Raw genomic sequence first — 13,522 nt, 5'->3', positions numbered from 1 at the left:
GACCTTGGATGAAAGGATACAAACAGAGACTCAGTTCGTCGTATATCCTGGGTCCTAGACAGGTAGGTCTTGAGAGCCCTCCTGACATCCAACGAATGCCAAGCCTTCTCGAGAGGATGGGTAGGATTCGGGCAAAAGGAAGGCAAAACAATGTCCTGGTTGCAACGGAAAACTGAATCAACCTTGGGACGGAAGGAAGGATCAGTCTTCAGTACAACAGAGTCCTTATGGAAGACGCAGAGGTGGCGAGCGGAAGACAATGTGCCCAACTCCGAAACTCGTCTGGCAGATGTGATTGCGATCAGGAACAAGACCTTGAAAGACAGTATACGAAGAGGCACAGTCCTGATGGGTTCAAACGGAGGACGTTGCAAAGCCTGCAGAACCTTCGGCAAACTCCATGAGGGAAACCGATGGACAACAGCCAGAGATCGTAGGGCGACTCCCCTCAAGAAGCGTTTGATGAACGGATGTGAGGCGATAGTCGCACCGGAAGACGAAACTGATAGGATAGACGACAAAGTCGAGGCATGTCGACGTAAGGTGTTGGGTCTAAGTCCCATCATGAATCCATTGTGGAGAAATTGTAGCACCTGTTGCATGGTGGCCTGGGATGGATCGTGGTGGTGAGACTGGCACCACTTGGAGAAAGCCACCCAAGTATGTTGATAAATCCGAGTGGTAGATGGTCTTCTCGAGGCCAAGATAATATCAATAACAGCGTCAGACAGGCCAGCTGACCTCAAATGTCCCCGTTCAAACGCCACGCTGTTAAGTTGAGCCAAGTGGGGTCCTGGTGCCATACTGGACCCTGTGATAGAAGGTCTGGCCTGACTGGGATTGTCCAAGGATCCATTGCTGACATTGCAAGAAGGTCCGAGAACCATGGTCGGCGTGGCCAAAATGGTGCTATCAGGACCAGCTGTGCCCTCTCGCGTCGCACCTTCCTCAAGGTTTTGGCTAACATTGGTATTGGAGGGAAGGCATACAGAAGGCCTTCTGGCCACGGTGTTGATAGCGCATCCACTGCTTCCGCTGTTGTGTCCAGGTATCGGGCAAAATACCTGGGAAGCTGGCAATTGCGACTGGAAGCAAACAGGTCGATTGAGAATGCACCGAACCGACTCTGAAGACGATGGAAAATGGCTGGATGAAGTTTCCATTCTCCCGGAAAAACCTGTTGTCTGCTGAGCCAGTCTGCTGTCACATTCCAAATCCCTCTGAGATGTTCTGCTTTCAGGGATTGTAGATGTTGTTCTGCCCAGACAAAGATGAGGGAGGCTAAGTCCTGCAGAGGACGAGACCTGGTGCCCCCCTGTCTGTTCAAATGTGATTTTACACACGTGTTGTCCGTTCGAATGAGAACATGGTCCAAAGGGAACAGAGACTGAAAATGAAGTAGAGCTAAATGGACAGCCTTTAGCTCCAGCCAGTTGATGCTTTGAGTCTGCTCTGTGGTGGACCAAACCCACTGGGAGTTGCAGTGGGCTCCCCAGCCGATGAGACTGGCATCTGTGGTTACAACAGTTCTGTGGGGTTCTCTGAACGGCGTGCCCTTGGAGAGGTGTTGGGCCCTCGTCCACCAGCGGAATGAGAGGCGCAGCGCAGGGCTCAAGTGAACTTTGCGATGGTTGGAGCTGGCAATGTCGTGTTGAAAGGCAACAGAGTCCATTGAAGGTGCCGAGTGTGGGCTCGAGCCCATGGCACGATATGGATTGTAGAGATGAACATTCCGAGCGCCCTGGCTAGGAGCATGACGTCTGCGGATGTTTGTTGCATCAGGGACCTTGCGATGCTTGTGATGGCAGTGATGCGATCTGGAGCCAGGAATACCATTGCCTGCAGGGTGTCCAACATTGCCCCTAGATGTATTAGGCGTTGGGTTGGTTGGAGATGGCTTTTTTCGAAGTTGACAAGCCAGCCGTAGGCCTGCAAGACATTGAGGGTGATCGTTAAATGATGATGAGCCAGCTCTTCAGACTTTGCCCGAATTAAAAGATCGTCCAGATATGGGTAGAGATGAACCCCTTGGATCCGGAGATAAGCCACTAGAATGAGTAGCACTTTGGTGAACACTCTTGGAGCAGAGGAGAGGCCGAATGGCATCGCTCTATATTGAAAGTGCTGGTGGCCAAAGGCAAAGCGAAGAAACTTTCTGTGGGCTATGCAAATGGGCACATGGATATACGCTTCCTTAAGGTCGATAGAGGCCAGGAAGTCTCCTTCATGCAGACTCTCTGTAATGGAGTGGAGGGATTCCATTTTGAATCTGCGGTATGTTACAAAACGGTTGACAAACTTGAGGTCCAATACCGCCCTCCATGACAAATCTCGTTTTGGCACAGCAAATAGGAGGGAGTACACCACTTCCGACCTCTCAGTTGTGGGGACTGGCTCTATTGCCGCTATGTCCAAGAGGTGGTGTATAGCTGTCTGCATGATGCTGTGCCTGTCTGGTGCCCTTGGGCAAGGTGACGGATGGAATCTGTCTGGTGGGGTTGCCCAAAACTCTATGGCATAGCCATGACTGAAAAGCTCCCTGATCCAGGAGACCGTAGTGAGGCGCAGCCAACGGTCTCCAAAATTAAGTAATCTGCCACCTACGGGAAGTGTGTTAATACTGCTTGCGTTGGCGAGGACCTCCCCTATATGAGGACGATGAGTTGCCCCTGCGCCCTTGGTACTGACCTCTGGTCTGGAAACGCCGGTTCCAGGAGCCCCTAAAGGGAATCTGTCTGGTGGGGTTGCCCAAAACTCTATGGCATAGCCATGACTGAAAAGCTCCCTGATCCAGGAGACCGTAGTGAGGCGCAGCCAACGGTCTCCAAAATTAAGTAATCTGCCACCTACGGGAAGTGTGTTAATACTGCTTGCGTTGGCGAGGACCTCCCCTATATGAGGACGATGAGTTGCCCCTGCGCCCTTGGTACTGACCTCTGGTCTGGAAACGCCGGTTCCAGGAGCCCCTAAAGGAATTGGGGTCATAGGATCTGAAGTCGCGGCCTCGTCCTCCTGGCCGCGTTCGACGAAAGGGCTGGTTAGTGCGGAAGGAAGGAAATCGCCTGAAAGGCCTGTGGTCGATGTTCTTGACAGTGGCCAGAACCGGTTTGTGGGCGTCTTTGGGATCAACCAGCACTACCTTTAGAGCTTCCTCGCCGAAGAGTAAAGATCCGGAGTAAGGAGCCCTGGACAGATTCATTCTGGCCGCGGAGTCAGCTTGCCAGTGGTGAAGCCAGAGAGTCCGTCGAGCAACTATCTGAGCCGTCATGGCTCATGCCCCCAATTGAGTGGCATCCAAGGTGGCATCGGCCACAAAAGCCGCTGTCTTACGCAACTTTATCAGTGACCTTCTGAGGGCGACAGGATCGGGGTTAGTGTTCTCTAGAAGATCATCCAGCCACATCATAGCTGCTCTGGAGAAAACGGAGGCTGAAGCGGAGGCACGCATGGAGAGGGCAGTGGCCTCATGATTTTTTCCGGAGGGCGAAGTCTATTCGTCGCTCAGTAGTGTCCTTTAGTTGGGATTCCCCTTCCCTGGGCAAAAGAGATCGTGAAAATAGGCTAGCGATTGGTTCATCTATGCCAGGGACGGCTAACTTGGTGGCAAAGTCTGGAGCTAGGGCGTAAAGCCTGTCAGCCAGGTTCTTAAAGCAGCAAGATTGGAATGGGTGAGCCCATTCTTCAGAGGCCAATTTGGCAATGGGGTCCAGCACCGGGATGTAGTGCTCAGTAGGTGCAGGGGATCTGAGGACCTTGGCCCCTCTGATAGCTGGGGCGGAAGAAGTTGAAGGCGCGGTCTGGAGACCAAGGGTATTAACTACCCTGCGTGCCAGGGGCTGATAGTCTGAGGCATTAAACAAGCGATACGATGTATCCTCCTCATCATCTGAATAGTCGCTCCAGTCATCTCCTTCAACGTGGTCAGTGAAGGTTGACTCCTCCCCATACGAGGCTTCGTCAATACATCTGCCTCTGGCTACATCAAAGGGATTTGGGGAACAGGAAGGTGTGCTTCATGGCAAGCACGTTGGTCCATGTTAAATTGAGGTTTGGCAGGGACTTGTGGTGGTGGGTGAAAAATGCCAGCATGCCTTGAAGTTGGGAAAGGAAATCAGGGGACAGCTGCAGCCCAGTTGTGGCAGGTGTTTGTGCCTGAGCAGCTATTGGAGCCGATGTTTGGGGCGGTAACATGGAGGGAGGCTGGTTAGGCGAAGTCTGAGTAGGAAAGCCAGCAAAATCGTCCTCGTCAGAGGAAGCAGCAGGTGAATGACATATATCGCTTATGTGTTCCTGAGCTGCTGTGGTGGTGGTCGGCACAGAGGCATAGCGTGGATGCTTTGGTTTGCTATGGCTGGAAAGATGTTTTGTCTTAGCCAGTGCTTTAGTATGCTTAGCCTTAGTTGCCTTAGAATGTTGCGGCTTGGCTGTTTGAGACATGCCTGGCTGTTCTGCCATCTTATATTAACTTGGGTGCAGTACACGGCCACAGAGGGGGCAGGATGTAGAGACCCGAACTGGCACAGTGTACGACCACAGAGGGGGTAGAATACACTGGCAGATGGCTAAGTGCACGGCCACAGAGGGGGCAGGATGCACTGTGGTATCAGCGTTAGTATAATATAGGCTGTATTTCAGGCTTGGTACACGGCCACAGAGGGGACAGGATGTACAGTATATATTTCAGACTGAGTACACGGCCACAGAGGGGGCAGGATGCACTATGTTGGCGTTAATATAACGCTGTATGCTGGAATTCAGGCTTGGTACACGGCCACAGATGGGGCAGAATGTACAGTGTATAATCCAGGTGTAGTACACGGCCACAGAGGGGGCAGGATGCACTATTGCTGTTCAGGTCATCAAATGATATTAGGACAACAGCCTTAATGATACAGCCACAGCCACAGCCTTAATAATACAGTCTCAGGCAAAATAGTTATGGATTTGTGGTCATCAAATGATATTAGGACAACAGCCTTAATGATACAGCCACAGACACAGCCTTAATAATACAGTCTCAGGCAAAATAGTTATGGATTTGTGGTCATCAAATGATATTAGGACAACAGCCTTAATGATACAGCCACAGCCACAGCCTTAATAATACAGTCTCAGGCAAAATAGTTATGGATTTGTGGTCATCAAATGATATTAGGACAACAGCCTTAATGATACAGCCACAGACACAGCCTTAATAATACAGTCTCAGGCAAAATAGTTATGGATTTGTGTGTAAGGAGCCTGTCTACAACACACATACAGGGGTAACAAAAAGGGCAGGAAAAAACGGGAGCAATCAAAATGGCGCCCGTAAAAAGAGTGGGAAAATTAAGTTAAAAATGGCGGAGAAGAAGGGGCAATGGAGAGACTGCCCAGCACAGGCTCGCAGGAGCAGCCGCGGGACCGATAGCCGCACAAGCGGCTCTGAAAGAGCAAAAAAACCCCAGGAAGGGTAAATCAGCAGGGACAGGCAGCCGTCGCTGCCGACTGCAGAGCTCTCCGCGGCGGAAATTAAAGCCGCGGCGTGTGGCTGAGGAAAAATTTACTCTGATGAGGGAGCTGCAGCCGCAGGCTCTCGTGGTCGGCAAAAACCCAGGTAGGTAAAAATCGGGTGGCGAGAAAAGGCAAGGAGCTGCAGCCGCAAGCTCCCGCCTGAGAGAGAATCGCAACCGCGGTCTCTCCAACGGCGCGGCTAAAAACGGGTGGCGAGGAAAGACAGGGAGCCGCAGCCGCAAGCTCCCGTCGGAGAGAGAGCCGCAGCCGCGGTCTCTCCAACAACGCCACAGGACGCTGCTCGAAGTAGCCTAGCCCAGAGAAGCCGCTACAGGGCCTCGGAGAGAAACTGGGAAAACGGCCAAAGCCGAAGAGACCCGCAGCCGCGGTCGCTATAGGAACCGACACACAACGGGTAAATAAACTACCCGGGTAAATAAATGCACTGAAAAAAGGAGTGAAAATCAAAACGGGGGAAGAGAGGGACTTGGGAGACACACAAGTACACTACCTCCACACCCTGTCAGACAAACACACAACAAAGACGGGAAAACTTAGCTACGCTATAGGATCTCAATCTTGTTCGTACGAAGGCAAGAATGAACTGGAGAGTGGGAGGGGCCTGACGCCCCTAGTCTTGACTTCAAAAACATTCTTGCCTTCGCACGATAGGTGGAGCTACAACCCGCTGTGATGGGATACCTCCCATGGAAAATTTGATTACAGTAATCTAAGCTCTGGTAACCTCAATACTAGACTACTTTATTTGGAAGCTTCAATTAGTGCAAAATGTGGTTGCCCGACTATTGACAGGCTTGAGGCAAACAGACCATATAACACCAGTTCTGTTCCAGCTACACTGGCTGCCCATATGCTTTCGAGACAATTCAAAGTGCTGATTTTGATCTATAAAGCTCTTTACGGCTCAGGACCCCAATGTCTTCTGGAGTGCCTATCCCAATATGAATCTATTTGGAACCTTAGATCTTCTTCTGAGGCTCTTCTCTGGGTTCCCCCTCTGAGGGAGGCTCGGAGGGTGATGACAAGGAAGAGGAGTCTTTTCAATTGTGGCTCCCCATCTGTAGAATGCACTCCCCAGTGAGGTCTGCCTGGGGCCTTCATGGACATCTTTTTGGTGCCAGGGGAAGACTTACCTCTTCCCCCAGGCTTTTGATGGACTTAGCTGATGTCGTTCTGCTGTTAGTGTACTGTCAAAACTCATGTGGCTGTTATGGGGGGCTGTTTTTGTCTGTGTATATGAATTGCAGGTGTCTATATGAGAATGTTAATGTTGTATATGAATTTTAATGGCATAATGTATTTATGTTTTAAAAAGCAAGTTGCTTGGAAATAAATAAATGATGATGACGGTGACAGTGATGATGATGGTGAGCACAGGATTCTTGCCCCAGGATTTCTACTCAGAGCTCAGACAAAGCAAAAGGGGTAAAACAGCTTCCAATTTTCCTCCTCCTCCTGCCCAACTCAGTTTCCAGGCACGCAGAAGAGCTCTCGGGTTAATCTTCTCAATCCAGTTGCCTCTTGTCATTAAATTCTGCTCCCCGCCAGTGTCCACTTCCTGCTTTGTCCCCTGCTCCTTGTGACAATCATATTCCAGAAGACCAGGGAACAAATTCCCATCATATGGCTGTGGGGTCAGTGTTCCTTTACATATCACTCTTGCTCATAATGGGCAGGCCCTTCAATTTCAGTTCCAGCATCCCTCCACCCCTTACAGTTAGAAATACTAAGTACCTGTGCTAAGATTCCTTCCCAAGACACCACACTGAAGAGCTTCCGCAGCGGCACCTGCACAGCAAGAGACAGAGCTTTTGTGTGAAGTTCATCCTCCGCTTGGCTCCCAATAACCAACGCAATACTGGGAATCCAATTTTCCTGTTCCAAAAATACACACACACACAATTTATTTTTATATTCAACAAACATATTGTCCCTTTCCTCTGCTTTAACAAATTTTCACCCTCATAATATTTATTCACATGCAGCTACTCTCTAACACCAGGTGGCAATATTATACTACAGAAAAAGCAATCTTCTTAATCTAACTGATGCTAGCAAAATTAAGTAAAAGTTTTGGTTTTTGGACAAGATACAGATACATTTGAGTTGGTTGCAAAAATAATAACATGAAGCAATAATGTGAAAATAATAGGTCTGTAAAATTGAGTGCTGCAGATAAAAAAATGCTTCAGAACAAATTGAATTTTATATTAATGACTGCAAGGTAATGCCAAATAATGCTTTTAAACCCGTGGCTATGTATTTTCTATCAGGATATCAGCTGTTAAATGCTAATGGTTTCCAAACAGAGCTATCATCTTTGTCAACTATTACTGTCCTTTGTCTGCACTTCCAATACATCTTAAACCACTATCCTGAGGCCACCCTAATACTGCAACCAGACACAACAAAATTCAGATCAGAAGCCATAATGCTGGAATTCTATACCAAAAGGAGCTCTTCAGAGATGCAGAAGAAGCTCTTGACAGGGCTATTAGACCATAACTCTGTGGAATCTAAGTACCATAGTGTTTGTATTGCTATCTGTTAATCGCCCTTATTTTAATTACTATATATGTCCCCTGTTTTAGCTAATAAATACACTTGATTCGTTTGGGATTTCTTGGGTTATTTTCCATTTTTCTACAAAGAATAACGCATAGCTAGTTACATTAAGATCAATCAGATCAACTATCTCCAACCATATGATGAGCAAGCTGGATCAATTTAGACTAAACATTCAATGTCCAAGTATACTTGAATGCTCAGATCTTCAGTCCAATGTTTCCTCTACACTAGGAATGGTAAGATCTGTCAGTTTCGGTTCTCTCACTTTCTCATTTTTCCAGTCTAAATTCAGTTCTCCACATTTCTGCAGCAATCTGTGAATTTTTTTAAAAAACAAAATCCTCATGAATTATATCAATCATAAACAGCAGCTCACCCCAAATGCTGTTGTGGTTATTCAGCATTAAGTGCTGTTTAAAAAACTTGAAGGCCAAAGCCACTGTATTTTTGAAGGCAATGCCTTGCTTAAATTCAGCATCAAAATTGCTGGACAGTTCTTTCTACTAATTAACACCTCTGTTGCAATCTGGAGGGCAATTGGCTTGGGATATGATGATTAAGGTCATTACCCATTCATTTCCTCTTGGTGCTGCCAACCTTTAACCTAGCCCTTTAACAAGCTTTAACACCCCTAGTTCTCCCTAAAACAGCAAATTCATCTTCAGCAATTAGCAGGTTATAACATTTAACTCCATGCCTCACTATTACCTCAATGTTAAACTTCTATTAAAGGCCGGACCATTTTTCCTTGTCATCTGACAACTCTATTTCCTGATCTAAGGCTTCTGCATCTGTATGTGGCCATTTAATGTCACTTACAGTTACCTTCATTGGGAACAGAGAGGATAAGACTTGCAGAGATGTATAGGGTGCATACCAATCTATGTAACTATTTGACATTTGAACTGTATACATATACTCTATTCTATCCAGGGGCATTTGGGAGGCAAATGTGGCCTTCATCAACTCTGCCCTGTCCACGCAATTTACTGAATTGTCTTCAGGGCTAGGAGGACACTAATGCTTTTAGTAGGAAAAAGAGTCAACTCAGCAGTGGCTGATACTGTATACCTCTACATCAGCCTTTCCCAGCATTCCCTTTAAATTAGCTTTACAACTATGTCAAGGCATGTGGATTAACAGAGAGTTCAGGGGAGAGAAGAGCAGAATTGTTTTTAGTATTTTACTTATATTTCTAAACTTAAATAAATATTCGATTTTGAATTAAAACAAGTATTTTACTTATATTTCTATACTTAAATATTCAATTTTGAATTAAAACAAAGCAAAATCAGTTTGCAAAATTCAATATAAAATAATAAAAGTGCAATAAAACAATTCAATACTAATTCAGAAACAAAGGCACTCTAAAATCATATAAAAAAGGATAAAAACAGCAATGATCAATCACCAACTTAAAACCATGGAGAATAAAAAGGTCATGATCTGTCACTTAAATAATAAGCGGTGGTGCCTGTAGGGAAATGTGTCTTTAAGTTAGATGCACAGCAAAGGAAGAATTAACTTTCTCTAGAGGGTATTACATACCCTAGAGCTAGACTGATTTAGTTAGCTAATCAGTGTTGTGTGTGCTGGGTGAGGCCTAGCAAAGAACAAGCTCAGATGTTGTACTGTTTGAGAATTATTAAATAAAGAAGCTGTATTTTATCCTCAGTCTCATCCTGATCAATATAACATGATGTCACCAGCAGTGAAATGCTCAGAGACCGATTGGTAGTGGGAATTTTGGATAAAGACCTGTCTCAGAAGCTGCAGATGGAATCCAATCTCACTTTGGAGAGGGCTGTGGAGATGATAAGAAACTCAGAGCTTATAAAAGGCCAGGTCCAAGACCAGGGTGCTTTAAAAGGGCTGCAAGAAATAGCCAAGAAACCCCTGCAGAAATGGAAACCCCAAATTCCAAAATACCAGAAACAAACATCTAATGCTCAAATAGGGATTCAGCCTGTGCTGGATGGGGTAACACTTCCCCTGAACTTGAACTTCCTGATCCAACTGTTTTAATTGCTCTTTTAACTATGGGCTTATTGCATATTTTAAATATGAGGTTTTTCTAAATGTTTTGATGGGATTGTTTTATTATGTAATTGAATTGTGTATTAATTTCACAATTGATTTTACATTTGTAAACTGCTTAGAAGCCATTCTGATGTGTAAGCGGCATACAAATAAATAAATCACTATATTAAAATGATAAAATTCAACTAACAGTTTAAAGCCATAATTTAAACAAGAACCCTTTACAATATAATGGACAATCACCAATTTACTGCTGACCTTGTGGTCAGTTCTTGTATACATTCTACACAACCCACTTCCTTGTTCTCCAAAGTTTTATGGACATACACTCAAATAAAGAGTATCAGACAGCAAGTAATCCTGTCATACAATCAGTGTATCTAGTAGCGGACAGAGAGGAGCTTATCCTAGTCCTTTTAAGCAAAGTTGTTGGTTTTTTAAGAAATCCATTGTATTATCCACTTACTTCGGCTAAACGTCAGGAAAAACTTCCTAACTGTTAAGACCAGTACAACAATGGAACCAACAACCCAGGGAGGTGAGGAGCTCTCCATGACTGGAGGCATTCAAAAGGCACCTGGATAGCCCACCTGTTGGGCATGTTTAAGCTGAATTCTTGCAAGGGTTGGACTTGATGGCCTTACAGGACCCTTCCAATTCTACTATTCTATGATTCTATGAATCCGTAGTAATAATTATGAATACAGTCTCAAAAGGTAGTGTTTATTCCATATTAAATAACAAAGCACAAGGGTGTTAATTTTGTTTGTGGATTTACTTGTAACAGATTCTGCATATTTTCAGAAGTAGTCCAGACTCCCATCATGCTATTGCACTTTTTAGAGAGATTTCACTCTCAATGCTATTTATTTATTTATTTAGTATTGCTGCTAATATGCCTACACTTACTAGGTATACTTTTTATTTTTTTTAAAAGGTAAGACTGTCTGCAGATTCATAGATCACATCTTAGCCTTCACACTCTGTTCTCAAAATTGTTCCAGCCTTCTATTGCTCATGTCCTCTATTTTGTATTGATGTGTTTTTAGGTTTTTCTGACTGACTGATGGATTGATTGATTGATTGTTGTTAACTGGTTTTAATGTACTGATGTGTTTTTAAATTTTATTGATTGTGTTTGTTTTAACTGGCTCTAATGTAAGTTACTTTGGGACACTTCAGTGAGAAAAACAACTAATACAGCAATTATAAAATTTGGTGTTTACAGTGCAATTTTCCTAAGTACATCAATAAATCTAGAGAAAGTTACTTATGCTTAAATTCCATTGAAATTAATACAATATTAGTTGAGACAGAATTATGTCTCATTAATTTCAACTGGATGTTAGCGCTACACAATTCTTCAGATTTGGGCATTCTCAATAACACTAAGAAAGGGAGTAAGGCTGTTCAAGCAGTGGCTTGCCTAAATATACTGACCAGTGTTTTGAAGAATTAGACCAGGTGTGGAGAACCTTTGGCCCAGGGCCGGCTCCAGGCATGATGGGGCCCTTGAGTTCCAGTGTGCCCTGGGCCCCTCCGCTCCACCTCCGCAGAAACAGCCGCGGGAAGGATCACAGGACAGGAGCTTCTGAGCCGCCCGCCGTCCCATCCCCCCACTTCACCTACCTTTCCGCTTTTTTTGCGGCTGCGCACACTGCATGCACAAGTTTGCCATCAATCAAGATGGCGGCCGAGGTTTCCCTAAGGGGCTGAAGCCTCTGCCACCATCTTGGTTGATGGCAGCAATGCACACGTGTAGCACACATGCGTGCAATCAACCAAGATGGCAGCAGAGGCTTCAGCCCCTTAGAGAAACCTCGGCTGCCATCTTGATTGATGGCAAACCACAAAAAACAGTGGAGAAAAAAGTAAGTGAAGCGGGGAGATGGCGGGCGGTTCAGAAGCTCGTCCCGCGATCCGTGGCTCCTGTCCTGCTTCCGTGGATTGTGGAAGGAGAGTGGAGGGCCCTCTGTAGCTCCAGGGGCCCTCGGGCCTTTAGAACTGGCCCTGCTTTGGCCCTCTAGATTTTGATGGACTAAAGCTCCCTTCAGCCCTAGAAAGCATAGTCAATGGCCAGGGATGATGGGAGCTGTAGTTCAGTAGCATCTGGGGGGGGGGCGCAAAGGTTCCTCACAGCTGAATTCGGCTCATCTAAGGTGTAGTGGTTAAGGTGTTGGACTACGACCTGGGAGACCAGGGTTTGAATCCCCACACAGCCATGAAGCTCACTGGGTGCCCTTGGGCCAGTCACTGCCTCTCAGCCTCAGAGGGAGGCAATGGTAAACCACCTCTGAATACCACTTACCATGAAAACTCTATTCATAGGGTCGCCATAAGTCAGAATCAACTTGAAGGCAGTCTATTTCCATTTTCAAGTCCACTGATTGTAGCTGGGCTTAGAAATGCCTTTCTAAAGCACCAGGCTGCTCATGAATTCGAAGCTAAGACAAAATCTGAACTGGGGACTTCACAGCTCAATTCTTTTTTTCAGTATGAGATACTAGTCTCTGAACCACCTTACAGACCATTATCTCCTTATTCAAGGGCTGAGTCTTGACACCCGTTCAAGGATCACAATAATTTCAACGTCTAATAGCACTATTCTATTCATGAACCAAGTAGGCCACCTTGAGCTTCTTGGCGGAAAGGAGGGATCCAAATGTAACAAAATCCACTATTCGGGTGGGAAGGGGTGATACCCCAGTTATAAGCGTAAGGGCTAACTTTACGCACGCACGCTGTCCTGAAACTAAATCCAGGTGAATAAAGTTGGAGGCTCCTAAGCAAAATTAGGATCTCTAGCGCGGGTGAGGTCAAGTAAAGCTTGCGTTTCGTACAGTGAGGGCAGAAGGTCGTTTCCCTGTATCATATAAAACAGGCGCACCTATTTCCATGCGGCAAACGCGCGTGCATGTAATGTGTGCGTGTGTCCCGCGGCTAATCAACGCACCTCCTCCAAGCGGGCAGACACTAGCGCAGAATCCCAGCTCTTGGAACCAGCTCCCGGTGGCGCAGGGGTAGTGGCGGTGCCGCCGCTGCCGCTCTTGGGACGTTTTGGAGCCATTGGGAACTTATCACAGAAAGAAAGGCCACTCTGCCTGGGAGAAAGACTCCACTCGGTTGCCTTGGCAATGAAAGCCCAGAAGCGCTCCTCGCATGCGCTGGATGGACCTGCGCTTCCGCCCCGCCTGCATCTCCGTGGCAACCGAGAAGTCGAGGCGCGGCGCGGCTTTGTTTTCTTCCGTCGCCTTGCGGGGCCTCCTTCGAAGCCATTGGACGAGAGAGGGGTCCCGTTCCTTCTCTGACTGGACAAGTAGCAGGATCGTAGAACGAGCGCCTATACAGTCTACACGCTATAGCCGCGATGTGGGGGAAGCATAGCTTGCATTCCCTTGGG

The 13,522-nt window shown here is 46.4% G+C and overlaps 1 protein-coding gene across 2 annotated transcripts in view; it reads right to left on the bottom strand.

Moving 5' to 3' along the window:
- The window catches only part of SPAG17 (sperm associated antigen 17), a 206,556-nt gene extending 193,245 nt beyond the window's left edge, over window positions 1-13,311 (bottom strand). For both annotated transcript variants that reach the window (XM_061637825.1, XM_061637834.1), the window contains exons 1-2: window positions 13,076-13,311; window positions 7,249-7,389 (exon numbers count right to left, since the gene is read on the bottom strand). In XM_061637825.1, the coding sequence (XP_061493809.1) occupies window positions 7,249-7,389; window positions 13,076-13,189 (255 nt within the window). In that variant the 5' untranslated portion in view covers window positions 13,190-13,311. The remainder of the gene's footprint in view (window positions 1-7,248; window positions 7,390-13,075) is intronic.
- Window positions 13,312-13,522: the final 211 nt, after the last annotated feature.

Source organism: Rhineura floridana, chromosome 1 (genome assembly GCF_030035675.1).
Source record: "Rhineura floridana isolate rRhiFlo1 chromosome 1, rRhiFlo1.hap2, whole genome shotgun sequence".
Taxonomy (NCBI): Eukaryota; Metazoa; Chordata; class Lepidosauria; order Squamata; family Rhineuridae; genus Rhineura; species Rhineura floridana.
The sequence above is the reverse complement of the archived record's forward strand: the minus strand, read 5'-3'. Positions and strand labels throughout refer to the sequence as shown.